General features: G+C 41.2%; 1 protein-coding gene across 1 annotated transcript in view; it reads right to left on the minus strand.

Annotated features, from left to right (window-relative positions):
* Window positions 1–17811, minus strand: part of LOC124286240 (G-protein coupled receptor GRL101-like) — an 85574-nt gene that overhangs the window by 22289 nt on the left and 45474 nt on the right. Inside the window, exon 2 of the mRNA XM_046722584.1 lies at window positions 309–470. Within this exon, the coding sequence (XP_046578540.1) occupies window positions 309–470 (162 nt within the window). The remainder of the gene's footprint in view (window positions 1–308; window positions 471–17811) is intronic.

A 17811-nucleotide genomic window follows, 5' to 3' on the forward strand; every position in this document is an offset into this window, starting at 1 on the left:
CCCCAGCATGAAGTTGCTCACATTTTGCAGACAGATAGAAGCAGTGAAAACACTCGTAGACACATCCTGCATTATATGGCGCCGTAATTGGCTGTACCGAGTTACGTCCCTTGAGCATGCCGGAGACCTATGGCTAGTGCGTTCGAATCCCGCTTAACCCCGCTTGTGTTTACAGCCTTTTCAACACGAACTCTGTACCTGGTCAGGCTTTGCTCTCACAGTATAGCTGGAGTACTCTTTATAGCAACGTTATAGCCAACACACAACACCACTCATGCGTAATACTCAAACATCAACACAATACCTACCGCACTCCAATGGACTCTCGTCTCTCCCATCGGGGCACTCGCTGATCCCATTACACACGAGTGTCCGGTTTATGCAGGGCGTCTCTATGTCGTGGCACATGAACACACCCTCAAAATTGCATCTTTCATCCTCCTTTTCGTGTACCTCTAGGACATCAAACGCTGTAGAAAAGAATTATATATTAGAGGTCTGTATGATGTAGGTGAACTTTTGATTGGGAAATAATGGCTCATTTATCGGGATCCGGATCCGGTCTTTGGCCCGAATTGCAATTGACACCAACTGGACCACGGAGGTGCATGCATGAATAAAATACTCTGCAAGTGGTGATGTAAATGCTGAAAGTTCAAATTTAATAATATCTTGTATTTTACGAACTTATGTATTACAATGACAATGGGAGAGTATGAAAATGATATTTCATGTGGACGATGTGAACTGGTTATTGTTTCGTTACTGTCCATGTGCCTTAGAGACAGCTCAACATTCATTAAATACACGCCGCTGATAGATAATGTGCACATTTCATATACAACACTGGACAGACACATAAAGTACAAATTTAATATATCCCGCTGATGAATACAAAAATATACATTTGTCCTATTGGAAATGCCGACCATACGGATACAAAGATAAGAAGAAACTATCTCGAAACTGTATTCATATCAACTGGGACTGAGCTTACCCAGTTGGCATTGCTGATTGCTACCTAAGGGCCATAACTCTTGGCACGTTTACGGTTTGCTAGCCATCCTAATGAAGCGAGACAGATGGAAAGTATGCACGTTAGATTAATTCGTTGTAACGGTATATGGTGTGATATAGATGTACATTTATTACATATGGTGCAGACCGCCTCCGTGGTGTAGTGGTTAGAGCGTCCGCCCGGAGAGCGGAAGGTCGCGGGTTCGATCCCCGACCGCGTCATACCAAAAGACGTTAAAATATGGTACTTGTTGGTCCCTGCCTGGCGCTCGGCATTAATGGGTACAACAAGGACTGGTCGGCTCGGAGTCAGTATAATGTGTCTGAGTGGGGTATTCATGCTTCACTGCGGCGTGGTATCTCAATGGGCTAGCACTATAAAACCAGCTTCAGTCTGGGCTAGTACAAGCAGCCTCACATACACATACACACGCATGCACGTCGTCATATGAGTGAAATATTCTCAAGCACGACGTTAAACCCAATTTCACCTCACCTCACATATGGTGCATATTGATGGTTTATGGTGTACGAACAATGCACTTTGTGAAATACATTGAGAGAGATGCATTACATACAAAATAGTATTAGGTATGGTCACATGAAATACCAATAGCTTGGGTTACCTTAATATATCTCCTTTCTAAAAACGCGTCAGGTGGGGTAGAATTATCTTTGTCTGTTAAAATTCTTCAGGTCATGAGGAATTCATGTCACATGTCCGATTCATCACCTCACAGATCTACTGTTGTGGGTAGGACGCTGTTTTGATGAGGTGATGTTGGTATGGATAAGCCACAGCACACAGCAAGAATATCCGATTAGCTCAAACGGAGCATCAGCATCCTGAAGCCATGGCACCATATTGTCTAGTCATCACACTTAAGACGAAACATGGCTTTTCCTGACATTTCTAAGTGATGGAAGTGGCACAGTTATCTCCCTGTGGCTGCGATTGTAAGTTCTGCGTAAACGTCACTTACAATATTTAGTATTGACATACATACCGATAGAGATTTGACCGAATGGACATCAGTGTTTGATTAAATATTTATTGGGAACAATATGTCAGGGTGTTGGTTTTGTGTAGGTGTTGCACACACTCTAGTATGTCGTTCAACGTAAGAGTTGTGTCCCTTCCTGTGCCAGGATATGGCTATCATGAGTTCGAATTATAGGAAACGGCGTTGTATCAAACGCATTCACTGATCACTGAGGATGAACGATATGAGACTTTGCCGTGAGGGAAATAGCAAACCAAACAATGTCGATAGTGTCTCTTGGACTGACATGGATTGGAGTCGCTTCACAGAAGCTGCCCCAGATACTCAGATCCTGAGCCAAATACCTTGTATCTCTAATGTTAACAGGAATACGGTACAATTGGTAACAACGATATAACCGTTAAGCATTGTAGATGTCGGAGAGTATATAGGGAATAGTTCAACTTTGTGCTTGTAAACAATGTATTATGTTGCATATAGCAAAGTTTCCATCACTATCCTACGTTATCATGCTGCAGCTGGAATGACGGCAAACAAGTGACCAGAGGTCTATATGCATCATATATTATGATTAGCAGCAGTGCCACGTGAACGGTGAGTGAGTCAGTTTAATTTTACGCCGCTTTTAGCAATATTCCCGGAATATCAGGGCGGGGGCAACAGAAATGGGCTTCACGTATTGTACCCATATCGGGAATCAAACCCGGGTCTTCGACGTGACGAGCGAACACTTTAACCAAAAGGCTACCCAAGCGCCCCTTAACATTAACGACAACAGATAATACGTAACTAGTAGCAAGCAAGTAATTTGATAAAGTCAGGTAAGGTAAGAATAACCACATCACAGAACAACACACAGCCAGCTGTTGAGCAAGGATAAGCATTAGAGGATTGTGATAAAGCTGATTGGATATTAACTCAAAAAGGTTCTGTTGCCTGATTAGATCTTCATAGGCAGACAAGATATACAGCCCTTGATCCCTGCTGATCAAAGGGTCCATTTTTATAATGACAATATAGAGATTGTTTTTAATCGGCTGTATATAATCACAAAGGTGTGTAGGTCAGTATTTCATTGATTTGTTTGAGTGGCATTCTAGAACTTGGTGGTATAGAGATGACACGACTTTATGGATGATCAAAATAGAGAAGTTGATCATCCATAAAGTCTTGTCACCCCCGTATTTCACTGTTACAGAACGGGAGACAACGCTGTTCTGTTACAGTTCTTCTTAGTTGTATGGTCCCCCATATAGCTGGTATACTGCTGAGTGCGGCGTAAAACCAAACTCACCCACTCACTTAGTTGTGTGGACGTTTAGACATTACATTGCAATATTCTGTAAAATTTCGTCACTTGTGAGTGAACATGATCATATTGATTGATTTACAGAAGAATTGTCACGGAATGTTGATGGCATATACCAGTTCCTGATGAAGAGTTAATTATGACACACAAGGGTGAAATGGTACTCATCCTCTTTATATCATTTGACAGGAGACAAACTCTCTCCCTTGCTTGCGGCATCTGCCGATCTCCATTCTTATCCGTAGTTGAGTTTTTCAAGACAATTACTGAATTTAAGGATTATTAATTATATTCAAATACATTTCTAATTCATGTCTTGTTTTACTTGGATTTGATAAAGGTATTGCAAACGTTACTATGCTGAAAACAGTTGTCTGTGGTGAGATACACATTGGCGTGAGTGTCATATACATGATCGATCGTGCCCTTTATACAATCAAATATCAGACATACGGTCAGACAATCCGGTGATCAGTATCAACAGCCATTCACATCTCGATACGACGCGGTATATCACCCCAGTCCTCAAGCCTAAACACGTAAGTAATTACAAGTACGTGCAGGGACTCAATGCCCTGTATTAACTTAAAGGTATGAATCAACCAAAACAGTAATCAAGTATGCCCTTCCCTGAATCTCAATCGTAATGTCAATGCCATCCTAGGATGCATGCTCGCCCTGATCGGATCCGAACACGGTTAAGGGACACAATTCATGATGGCGAATAGCTACTATTAAGAGATACCTTCAACAGGCAGTACGAATAATTTCAGTAGACCCTATGAGGTACATAAACAGACAAAAATACTTCCTACAGAAAACCCCCACAATTATATGACAACGTGATCGGCGATTAATACTTGATAAAGCGGGATTGGCATTGGCACGCCAAACGTGCGTCGGGGATAATCTGAATGGCAAATAGAAATTATAATTAATACGAGAAGCAACTGTTGCCTAAACGCTGGGAAACAGGGTGTAGTGAAATGACTGGCTAAATCAAGGCAGATCTGTCCAAAGGTGAACACAATTTAAGCTGGCGCCTTTCGCATCAACACAGGATATGAGACATCAAACAAACCTAGATGACTGCTCGATTGATCAGTTCCTAGCAGTTCCTTGAATTTGAACACAGGAGAGTTGCCGGGATTGGGCATTGTTTGTGAAGGAAATGCCTCATCAGGAATTCGACATCACATCTGTGTAGCAGATTCCCTGATACAATTATCATCAAAGTACCTAAAGAGTGGTCAGACATGGACGTAGTCAGGATATAGAGTTGGGTTGTCATGAAGTTTATGTTATATGCTATATAAATGTTAATTACTGTTGTATTGATTCTCTATATATACTAGTTCCAGACGGACGTGTATATATAACTTTGCTCTCTACAATATTGTCAACGATATTCACCTGTGATATTACACCTGTCATTAGGAACTTGTGGACCATATATAGCCGACTATTGTACCTATGTTGTACATATGTTATATGGTATGTACAACCAGTAACAATTGAATGTCGGCATACCGACATCATTAGTGGCGTCACGTTTAATGGCTTCCCACAAGACGACGGCCCAGCCTAACGTTGTTAAAGTCACGCTGAAACTATTCGTTTTACGAAACCGTCAATAAAAGTCACAACAGCAAATGTATTTCTTTGTATATAAGAAAGGATCGTGAGAGAGAGAGAGAGAGAGAGAGAGAGGGAGGGAGGAGAGGGGGAGGAGAGAGAGGAGAGAGAGGAGAGAGAGAGGAGGAGAGGAGGAGAGAGAGGGAGAGAGAGAGAGAGGAGAGAGAGAGAGAGAGAGAGAGAGAGAGAGAGAGAGAGAGAGAGAGGCAGAGAGAGAGAGAGAGAGAGGAGAGAGAGAGAGAGAGAGAGAGAGAGAGAGAGAGAGAGAGAGAGAGAGAGAGAGAGAGAGAGAGAGAGAGAGAGAGAGCGAGAGAGAGAGAGAGAGAGAGAGAGAGCTGAGAGAGAGAGAGAGAGAGAGAGAGAGAGAGAGAGAGAGAGAACTAACCACACCGTCAGAGAAGAGAACAACTGTCATCAGACTAAAACAAACATGGAATACGCCAGACAGGCCTAGGAATAGTGTGACAACGCCCGGTGATGACAATTCATCTGAGACATCTTTTTGTAATGGCGACGCCAAAGGCAGTGACGGCACTAGGACACCGTATCAGTCGACATACTGTGTACAGGCGACGGTATTCCAGCGCGTCGACCCTACCGCGGAGTGCAATCTGACTCAAAACCGACGTTGTTGATTGACATGGGCCAGGTGAGTTCGACGTTGGCATATGCGTGATTGGCGACGTGTGATGTTCACGTCGTTTAGCGCCGAATTGCGTTCAGCAGATGTTCACTTATATATGCTTTTCTTTTATTTTCAAATTTGGTCAAACACACTGTATACTTTCTTTTGGGCACTAGTTTATATTAATGGGGAAATGCCTGGTATTATATTGTAATTAATTTCTTAGTAATGTCGCGTTTTCTCTATACTACACGTTAAGAATGGTTTGTAAATATTAATGCGATTTAGTCTGGTGTCCAACGGCAACCAACGTGGCTATATTCCGCACAAAGTGAAGATTCACAGGATACGATCATTCTAAGATGCAGAGACTAGGGTTTACAAACTTTTTTATGGAAGACTAATTAAAATGCGGAGGATTTGATGAATTAAGAAAACTCGATAGTGATGTCTTTGATCTGACAGATTTACACAAACGATCTAGGCAGTTTAACTCAGGCAATAGCCCACGCCTAAGATTGAAACAGTAACTGAAAAAAAGTAAGAGTACACAGACCGCTAACGGTGTGCTTTCTGCATTGCCTGTTAATAGTTCAAGGAAGTTCAGCTTTGTCGTTTGTTGCAATTACTCTGAAATATTGCTTACGAGAAATGATTTCCTACGTAGCGGGACCTAATACCGGGCCAGGAGACCGTCTGTGAATTTAAATATACACCACAAGCCCATTATGGACTTTTTATGTGAGGGATGTTGAGTTTTCATCTAAGTTCCAACTGCGACCGTCATTCAACAAAAGGACACAGGTTAACCACTTTCACGAAGGGAACTATCTAAGGAACGAGAAACTTGCTGTACAATATTTATTACAAGCCGGACACTGTAATTATAAGGGGATAATCATAAGTCTAGGTCTGGATTTAAACACATAAAAAAGTATATTAAACACCGTTATTACAACAAACAAAACTCACTGTAAGGTTGGTTTTATAAATCAGTAATAAAAATCAATACAAAACCCCAATGCTATGAATTATCGTTAGTGCCAATCATTTTCGAAAGGGTGAGCGTATAGTCAATATACATGTTCATCATGGTTATTACGGTGTTCGGATTCTGAGTCTACGAATCTGCATGTTTCGTGACCCTATGTCTTGTCACCGTACGCGTCGCTGTCAGCATCATGGCCGACGCCGTAGCCGTTTCGCGTGTAAAGGTTAAAACGTCCACTCTTCACGATGAAAACCCGGGTTCGATTCCCCACATGGGTACAATGTGTGAAGCCCATTTCTGGTGTCCTCGTCTTGATATTGCTGGAATATTGCTAATAGTGGCGTAAAAATAAACTCACTCCCTTACTATAGTTATTGCTGATGGTAGTTCTTACTTTAATGGATATACCATTTCTAATATCGCAAGTAATTTAGGAATAGAAGGTTTACATTCGTGTTGAGCGGGCCTGGAGTCGGCGATCCGACGTTGGCTCGAATCTTATATAGACATGATTGCGCTGATCATGGTCCTTGTTTCTCCAGCATCCACCGATGTCTGCTTCATTGGTTTATCAACCCTTTCACTTCATGCTGACACGCTATCGTGTAATTGAAATAATGTTCAATACGGCATTCAACTCAATACAGCCACTCAAACATATCTTATCAGATGAAATATCGCCTTGCAGGTAAACAAATAAAATCCTGTTGATCTTCGGGATGTTTCGTGATGTTTTGAGGAAATACAATCTGTTGAAATAACTACTGGGTGCCAGCAATCAACATCTACATGCCTCCATCCTTCGCAGACTTTAAAACTGTACCACATCGGATATTGCGTTTCAGTCTTCCAACAGAGAAGTTGGCTCGACGGAATTCTCGTTTAATAAGAACGGCATTGTTTAACATTGCAAGAATCGCATAACAAGAGTTAAATGATTGGGGCTCGCATTCAGAAAGAACCTCTGCAAGACGATTATATTCTGTGGGTTTATAACAAATACAAGTCGTAAACGTTATATATGCGTTTAAATTATGCCTCTTTTGTTTGTTGTTTAATGCAGCAATATTCTAGCTTTATATTGACCTGTAAATAATCGGTCGGGACCGCACAATATGGTGATTGTCAACATGAACATCGATCTGGGAAGTTGGGGTACGGAGACATACATCAACCAAACCATGAGTCTGACCTCCTGATCCCGTCAGTCTCGTCTTATGACAAGCATCGGTTGTTGAAATGGCCCACCAAGTAATAACGCACGGACGATAAGAACATTTGTTATTTGTCAAACTATCTCCCTATGTGGTTCCCCTGTGTTGCATGTGCACAATATAATGAGTCGCTTCAAAGGTCAGTTGCGCCTATTGTATAACCCCTACACATATAACGAACTGAATGCATGCAGTTCACCGCTGCAGTTCACCGCTGAGTATATGGTCATTACACGACCAGTAGGGATGTCAGTGGACGGGTGATGTATTCGTCCATCATCTTTGAGTTGATAAAGACGGGCAAGAGAGTTATGACATTAAGTTACTAGTATATAGATTTTTTAGAAACATCTCTTTCGGAAGACTTTTTCAACACCATTCAACTGCCTTCAAATGGTCGTATTAAGAACTGGCAATAGTATGAACGGAATAACTTAAGTCGAGCATATGCGGATATTATAATTGCGGATGTATGAGTCATAAATAAAACAGAGTGATCTAAAGATAAGGAAACTTTTAATAAATTTCGGGTTAATTAATTACACGCTATCGTTAGAATTGCGCGCACCGAGACAAAAGAGAATCCAAGATTCGCTCAGCTAATGATAGACATAGCTGTTTAAGCATCAGCGGGTGAGGTGTGGCTTGGTGGTTGGGGAAAGTTTTGTCGAAGTGGGGGAAGGAGGCAAACTCCTTAATCTGAACAGATTGACTTATATCGGAACAGATAGACGCATTTGTAGGTCATGTTTTCAAAGACGTCATATAAAAGCATATATTTCTTTATGATAGTACAGGAATTCTTCCAGTAGTCTGTGAACCAAGCGATAACTGTGTTAAAGATATCAACACCTGTGCTAACTGAGAGATTGATATCACAATAAATTCCAAAGTAGCCATATTTACTCAAGATTATGGCCAGAAACGCTATGTGGAGTTTACACTCGGAGATAAACTCTAGAGCCGATCATCCCCAATCGCTGATCGATATCGCCGATGTCTAGCATATGTCTAGTTCCCAGGAAATCTCTCATCATGCTCTAGCGGCTAGCGATAGCTTCACAAAGTGTTGGAATGGGATGGAACGAGTTCACGAAAGTTCTTGCTCTACCGCAATAGCTCCTGGCTTCACGTGGCTTTTAATCGAACTATTTCTGGCCTTACATTCTATTATGTAGATAGACAACCAGGAAGGTGAAGCCGATGGTAGGACACACACATACAAATACATTCGCAACATACATCTGTCAATGCCTCCGACTCTGTTTCATCAATCACAAGAAATTGCTTACGACAACATTGGCTGTACGGCAACGATTGACGACGTTTCTAGTTTTGGACTAGTTATGACAAGATCACCGGTTTGCCTACATTACCTGGATGAGTTAGAAAATATACCACTAGAAACTGTTAATGTTGTCATCATACACGTTCGTATAAATGTATACGAGGAATCCTTGCCATCCGTTCAGTACTTGTGTTTAACTTACAATAACAGTTTCCTTGTGTATTCATTACAACAACCCCAGTGAGTGAGTGAGTTTTACGCCGCACTCAGCAATATTCCAGCTATATGGCGGCGGTCTGTAAATAATCGAGTCTGGACCAGACAATCTAGTGATCAACAGCATGAGCATCGATCTGCGCAATTGGGAACCGATGACATGTGTCAACCAAGTCAGCGAGCCTGACCACCCGATCCCGTTAGTCGCCTCTTACGACAAGCATAGTCGCCTTTTGTGGCAAGCATGGGTTGCTGAAGACCTATTGTACCCCGGATCCTCACAGGTCACAACAACCCCAGATTTAACGCTAAAAGTGCTAAAACGAGCATGATCAAGTCATTGACCCATGTCATTTCTAAGGAAAGTTTCAGGTGCAAAAGCACAAATTTGTCTCTTGTTTTATGGCTCAGTTGACCTGCTCGGTTTAGAAAAATACAAATGGTTGAAACATTAAAACTGTCAGTCAGAAATGCACGTAGCTACTATCGGATTTACATGTTTTCAGAACGCCATTTCCAGTATTAAATAACCCTGATTGTACTTTAGATTTCACATACAGCAACATGGAAACCATTGGGAAACTCAAGAATGGGTCAAAACCCGCGGTTCATGGTGACGAGCGAACGCACTACCCACAGTGTTTGTCACCGACATCAGTTTCTTCCAGGAACAACGTGCCCTACAATGACCTATTCCGATATTTCTGCTGTCAGCGTACCCGTCAGTCTGGGCCACAGAGTGACCCCAGAACAACAGCGAGAGCGTACGCAGAAATTGGTTGACAACAACGCATTAACCCAGGAACGTTTTTCCTGACATAATCTGATATTCGTGCACGAAGCTCACACCGATAAAACTGCAAACGCGTGGAAAGAAACTGTAAAATACTTTAGCAGATCTACCCAGGCAAACGCACTTTCACCTCAAATAATCTCAATAAACATTTCGGGAACATAAAAAAATCAGGCTTTGTCTTATCAACGCGCGGTACACATAATAAGAGGGTTTTTACTCTCTCCACCCGAACACTTCCCAGAGAACATTACGCTGGTCTTTTGAGATAAATGGTTCATTCCTTAAAAATGTAATCATGATGAGGATGCACATGGAGATGCTGCTTTGCCATTCCAAGAGTACAGAGTCTTGAACCCTAGTGAGATGGGTTCATCTCCCAGTGTCTATTAACGCAGACATGCATATTGCAGGTCACAGGTCGCATGTCAGGATCGTGGTATTTACATCGTTGATACAGCATCATCAGCAACGAGGGTTCTTGGAAGCAGGAACGCCATTGCATTTGCATTGTGATGTTTCGGCAACGTGAGAAAAAACTGCCATGCCGAGTGTGAGTTATCAGGTGAGCATTCGGGTTGGCTGGTTTTCCGACGCTCATCCAAAACCTGGTAGTTCTCTGTAATGTTATGGAAATAACAGGTACTCATTCCAATGCATGGCGTTTATCGCCTCTCTCCCCTTGATATTTCTATTTGTCTCCCTCTATCCCTCGCTCTTGAGTCCCCCTGTGTCTCCTTTCTCTGTATATCTCTCTCTGTGTCTCTCTTTTTGATTCCGTCTGTCTCTCCCCTTTGTTTCTCTTTCTGTCTCTTTTCTATTTCGTCTGTCTCAACCTCTCTCTCTCTCTCTCTCTCTCTCTCCTCTCTCTCTCTCTCTGTCTCTCTTTTTGAGGTCGTCTGTCTCCACCTCTCACTTCTCTTTCTCTCAGTCTCGCTTTTTTATTCTGTCTGTCTTTCCCCTTTCTGTTTCTCTTTCACTCTGTCTCTCCTTTTGGGTTCGTCTGTCTCTTCCTCTTTGTGTGGTTTTCTCTGTCTATTTCTGATTTCGTCTGTCGCTCCCCTCTATCTGTTTGTGTCTCTCTCTGTTTCGCTCTTTCCGTCTGTTCCTCCCTCTACTCCTTCCCTTCCTACTTTCACACATAGGTTAACGAGGAGAAACATCTCCCATCCACATTAACCTGACATGATTGCACACCACTAGGCGTCTGTGAAAGGGCCCTCCTATAACGTTACTGCCGCTTAACGACGAGTGGGAGGTATCGTTGTTTATCACGTATGTGCTGGCGTACTCAATGATGTGTGCCCATGCTGGCAATGTTATTATACTGAAAGTTATTTCAGTCAAACCGTTGTCTATTGCAGTCTCTTCTGGATATGTGAGTTTGGAAACAGTGTGAGTGTGGCTATTACATTTCCTACGCACACTGCGTATTTCTACCAACTACCGACAGAGGTTTGTGCTATGCCTCAAGTATTGATTTTAGTGCTGTTAAAGTATTGTGCATTGGTTTTACCGTTGAGTTCGCTGAATATTAAGATTAAAGGACGGATATGATTTTATTTCTGCTCCTGTATTATCTATGGTTTGACGCTAAAAACATATTTTGCAACAAGCCTTGATGATGGACAGGAATAATTTGAAATGACAAATATCTTTTGGAAGATATTTATGTTTATTTTCAGCGAGAATTCTGTTCTTTTTCTCTTGACATTTACTCAATCTGTTAAATGATTACTGTTCGACTTTTAATGACCTGAGATGAAGAAAACATGTTTGTGTTAATTGTTTTTTCAGGAAACATTTCTTCCACAAAGTTGTGGTTTCACTCAAACGCTACAATGAGTCCATATTGTCACATAGACATAGAACACTATGTTTTTGTTTCGAATTTACTCGTTGTTTGTGTCTGACAATATGTTGGAGATACATTCATCATAGGCCAGAAAATACTATCTATTGTCTCTGTGCTCAGTCAACAAGGATTCCTGTGGGATCAAGGACAGAACTTAAAGGTTTAGTTGTGAGTTCGGTTAGAAGCGGGCCGGATCAGTGACGTGGATTATAACGTGGCATAGCGTCCCGATGGCGTTGGACAATCCAAGGTTTAATAACCATGAGTTTGATTGGTTCTGGTCTGATTATGTTCCAGTACCTTTGACATTGATGGAATTCTGCTGTCAGCGGCATTGGACACAATTCACGTATTCGTAAACCAGGGGAAAATAATCCATGATCCAAAGGTCCTCTTTGGCCTCACTTACTGGTAGCACAGGAATGTCTTACGTCGTCGCAGGTGCCCCCAGGTACAGTGTAATGCGTGCTCTACTCTTTCACCAACTTGAAGCGAGTATGGGTTGTCTCGTCGACGGTCCTCCGCCACACTCCTCGTGAGGTATTCTCTATTGCTTCTCCCACTGACAGGGAGCAAGTGTTTCTACGTCGTCTAAGGTACCACCACGTTCCCATGAAGTAGTCTGAGATACTTCTACTGCAAGGAGCGAGCTCGTCTTGGCACGTCGAGCGAGGCGTTCTCTATTGCTTCACCTACACAGCACCATCTCATCAAACCGGGTACCCATTCACTCCTGGCATAATGTTATCACATATCCGGTGAGACAACACATGTGTTGTAAGTGCTTTTGAAGAGTGTTGGAGAGGACCGACGCCGCAGGAATTCCCAGGAACCAAGCTACCACAAAGGGTCATCCATCCAAGGACTCTTCGCGACCAACATTACTTCTCTACATCTGATATGTGACCTATGAACAAATGATCCAGTGATATCGTTGACAGTTGCTCTTGCTATCAGTCCAACGTCTGTCACCAGGCTGCATGTTCGCAGGCTGCAATGTTGCTGAATACACACATCATAACATAAATTTATATAACTTTACGTAAAATTTTCGGAAAGGAGGAGGTATAAGTGGTCAAATCGTCTAAGGCGCTATGGTTCGATGTGTAGAGTCGTGTCCCTTTGATATGACAGAAACCTAAGATCGTGGGTTCGAATCCCGATTTTGCTTTGACTATGTAACTAGATTTGTTAGTTTCATAATCGCACTCGTAGGCTGCATTGAAGAGGTTAATATCTAAATCCTGCATCAGTTATGGTAATGATATAACTGAAACACTATTCAAAACGGCGATAAACACAACTCACTCACGTACTCGAAAAACACGCCCTATCCCAACCTCTTAAAGCAGCATTCCTGTAAAACTGCACACATTTAAAGACCACATGAGACCGAATACCTTTGCTTCTGGGAAGTTACATATGGGTACAGACTCGTATATGCACAGGGCACTACGAATCAGTAATCCGCAAGCGAGCGCAGAGCTTCAATATTTGATGTACCTGTACATTAACCATTCAGACAGGTAGTAATTAACGGTTCACTTCAATTATTGATATTAGTAAAAGCATAGGACATTTTATTCATCTAAATCCCAGGCTTTCACAAACATACTTGACGTGCCACACTTAATCTTACGCTAACCCCAACATGATTAAAATAATCTTTCCATTAACCTTTATAAACTTTTCATCAGAGCAAAACTGAATAAAGATTAGGAAAAGAATGCATGCATAGATTTTCTCCCGACGGGAATCCTAGAATAATACACTTTTGTGCCTTTATGTAACTTTCAAATGCCCTAGCGGCTGTTTTTAATATAAACACTGCTTGTGGATCATTTCTTTAATGCATTCGGCAAAGTGTGTGGTGTTAAGGTGTTACTTTGGACTTCCAGTCCTTCACAGAGGCTATTATTCTTGTGCTCTCCTTACCTAAAGTCCTTTTGCTAATTAACTGAGAATGACAGAGGAGGATTCGCTTTCCTATTAATGTCTGCAGTGTTGGGAGTTCAAACCTCCGCTGTTCCACGTGTCCCTTATTGGACAAAAACGCCATCATCGATCAATCGAAGTTTTTACTGCATGAATTGTGACAGGAAATCCACTAAATTTGATAGCAGAAGACGACTTAATGAATTGATGTGTGATCGTGCAGCGGTTCCGCAGTTACGGCAGTGCTCTGTATCTATCTTCATCAATATCATCAGCATTAGGAACAGGGGCAAAAGTTAACCGATGGCGCATCCTCCAGGTTCCGTTAAAGGGGCTCATTACGACACCATTTCCGTATACATCGTTCGATCCTCCGTATCAGCTGATGGCGACAGTATATGCCAATATACAATCGGATGTTTTATTTTGAATCGTGATGGATGAAGACATGGCTAAAGTGTCGTATTTTATATCAATTTCTCTACCGATAACGTCTCACTTCAGTATGAAAAATCAATGACGTATGTTGAAATTCCTGTTTATGTTTTTAAAATTGGGGAGTCTGAACTATTTTCGGCGTACAGGTTTGTAAGAGATGCATGATGACTTTAAACAATGACGACTTGACATGCACCTGAACCTGGCCTGTGGCAATTAAGCAGGAATGGCTATCATCTCGCTGAAGTATTAACCACATATGTTAGTCATTTTAATATCGGGAGACAGGCGTTGGGCTATAATGAGAGCAACTAGCGGTTGCCTCCAAACTTATCAGCCTCGAGAGGCAAAGGCAAGCTATTGCTGTTGAGGCGATGTTTCTTACAGACGTGCAAGCCCACGCCAGAGCACCACACTGTCATAACTTTTTGTTAAGGTATAGGCCTCGACGTTGCAAGTGGGCTGCGTAAACTTTAGCTGTTGGCTTCGTTGAATGACATATTGTTATCAAATCCTGTTGTCTGATCTGACAGACTTCTTCAACCTGTCGGTTACCTATATTTTTATTTCAGAACAAGATTTGGTTATTATGGTATCATTGTATTTTTGAATTGTCATGTGTTCACCATAGCTGATAACATTATTCACATTCACGTGTTCACCACGTCAAATGCCGCTATTCACACCTACGTGTTCACGATATCAGATAACACTATTCACATCTACGTGACCACCATGTCAGATAACACTATTCACATCTACGTGACCACCATGTCAGATAACTACGTGTTTACGACAGCACCATGTTCATAATACCAATATTCATAGCGAAATTTTCATCCGTCAAATACTATTATTCACTGCCGCGTCTTCATCATATAACATAATATATAGTCACATGTTCACCTGTCAAATAGCACTGTTTACAGCTATGTGTTGATTGGGTCAAATAAGACTTTTTACAGTCACATGTTGATCATGTCAAATAAGACTATTCACAGCTACATGTTGATCGCATCAAATAAGACTATTCACAGCTACATGTTCATCGCATCAAATAAGACTATTCACAGCTACATGTTCATCTCATCAAATAAGACTATTCACAGCACAATGTTGATCGCATCAAATAAGACTATTCACAGCTACATGTTCATCGCATAAAATAGGACTATTCACAGCTACATGTTCATCGCATCAAATAAGACTATCCACAGCACAATGTTGATCGCATCAAATAAGACTATTCACAGCTACATGTTCATCGCATCAAATAAGACTATTCACAGCTACATGTTCATCGCATCAAATAAGACTATTCACAGCACAATGTTGATCGCATCAAATAAGACTATTCACAGCTACATGTTCATCGCATAAAATAGGACTATTCACAGCTACATGTTCATCGCATCAAATAAGACTATCCACAGCACAATGTTGATCGCATCAAATAAGACTATTCACAGCTACATGGTTATCGCATCAAATAAGACTATTCACAGCTACATGTTCATCGCATCAAATAAGACTATTCACAGCACAATGTTGATCGCATCAAATAAGACTATCCACAGCACAATGTTGATCGCATCAAATAAGACTATTCACAGCAATGTGTTCACCACGCAGATAACTCTGTTTTCACACTCTTGTCCGAATTACTCACAGAAACTAATGTAACTCACGAAGAATTACGTACGTTACCTGAGGCAGAAGCGGGTCGTATATGTCTATTTCACCAGCTCAGCATTCATGTAAAACTTTTTGGATGTATTTTGTGTTTATCTCGTTAAGTCCGTATCCGACGCAAGTAAGACATACATGAAATCCAAACCACAACCACGATTTTCATATGCGGCTGACGCCAACCATCGCATTTCCAACCTGATTTAAATTTAGAAACCTGCATGTGTTTTGCCGTGTTTACCTCCTAGCTGTTAGCATATTTCCCTGAAGAGATAAGACATGGTTTTCAAAGCTGTTAAACACAAGGGCACAGTTGATTCCATGTTAAGTGAGGCAACGGAAACAAAATACATCTGTTCTGAGTACAATATTCACGGAATTAAATGTTTTTTTTCCAAACCTGTCAAGCCGTTCAAACATGTTATTAAGACATTTCGAATCACATAAACTAACGTACCAATCCAAATGTTGAATATATTTATTTCATAAGCAATCCATAGAAATACACACCGGGAATTGTTATTTCATTCAAGTAACACAAATAGATCCCATTCTTGTAAAGTTCCAATTAGCAGTCAGCCCACTCACTGGAAGAAACGGGCAACGCGCTTACGTTCTGTGTTCTGCTAAGCTTTAAAAGAAGTTGGAATAATTCTGACCTACGGCTATACCAAATTCTATTTATTTCATGCAGGTTAATGGCGAATCACGAACCGTCCAAATACATTTGTAGGAGAGGAGACCTAAGCTCTTCAATTCTTAATAATTCTTAGAGAGTGTCTGGATAGTTCTTCGTCGGCGGCGGTGTGACAGTCATCTCACCATTGTACTGAAAAGATGGACATGTTGGTTTGGTTTGGTTAACATGAACACAATAACCCGATTGTACAATCTATTTTCGATTCATTTGATATGCATGGTCGTGTCTAATTGAAAGTTTGACAAAATACAAACAAAGTCTGAGTTTCTTATGTACCACATCCTGAATGTGTATGGTTTCTACTGACGTTCATCGCCCAAACGCCTGAATTATGCACTAAAATAGTCTATTCTGGTAGCAGTGACCAGACCCTATGCTATTGTTCCTGCAGACCGTGCTACCGTCCCGCAATTCTCTTATTAAATGTATAAAATCAATAATTGCAACACTGCCTTGACGTTGTCATGTAACTTAACGCCGTTTAATTATGTTGGAAAAGACGGATCTTTTCTCAAATAAAACCAGGGAAAACAAAACGTTCGCTAACAAAATAGTAAAAACATGTCGCCTTTGTTACACTCGAAAATTCCTGGTATATAGTTCATGCTGATCACTTGTGGTAATATGATATTTATTTTCAAAAATGTGGTTGGCGTTTGTTGTACCTGTAGTTTTTAAAGCAATGTAAGCTAATAAATAACAAATAGGAAAATTTAAACTGATTCATATTTTAAATGAAATAACTACAAACTATGCTAATTTAAATTATGTTTGGTTATATGGTCACAACCAGGTCAGGGAAACAGGTATTTCACCTGGATCTGATTATTATTTGTTATTATTATCATAGGATATTTATATAGCGCACATATGCATGCAACTAGTGCATGCTCTAGGCGCTGGTATTTTTTCTCCTCCATCATCGGATGTCAATCGCAACGGCACATCGTATTATGAATCTCAACTCCTTTGGGAGTATACAACTCTTGCAGCCACTAGGCGCACCGAGTTATTGTGACTTTCTCATCCTAATAATCACTGTAGGCATGCTGTTAGGAAAGGCTCTCTTGGTCAACTTCTAATCCAATTCGGAAAGTAATTT

Source organism: Haliotis rubra, unplaced genomic scaffold, assembly GCF_003918875.1.
Source record: "Haliotis rubra isolate DU_JTF1 unplaced genomic scaffold, ASM391887v1 Scf38, whole genome shotgun sequence".
In the NCBI taxonomy this organism is placed as follows: Eukaryota; Metazoa; Mollusca; class Gastropoda; order Lepetellida; family Haliotidae; genus Haliotis; species Haliotis rubra.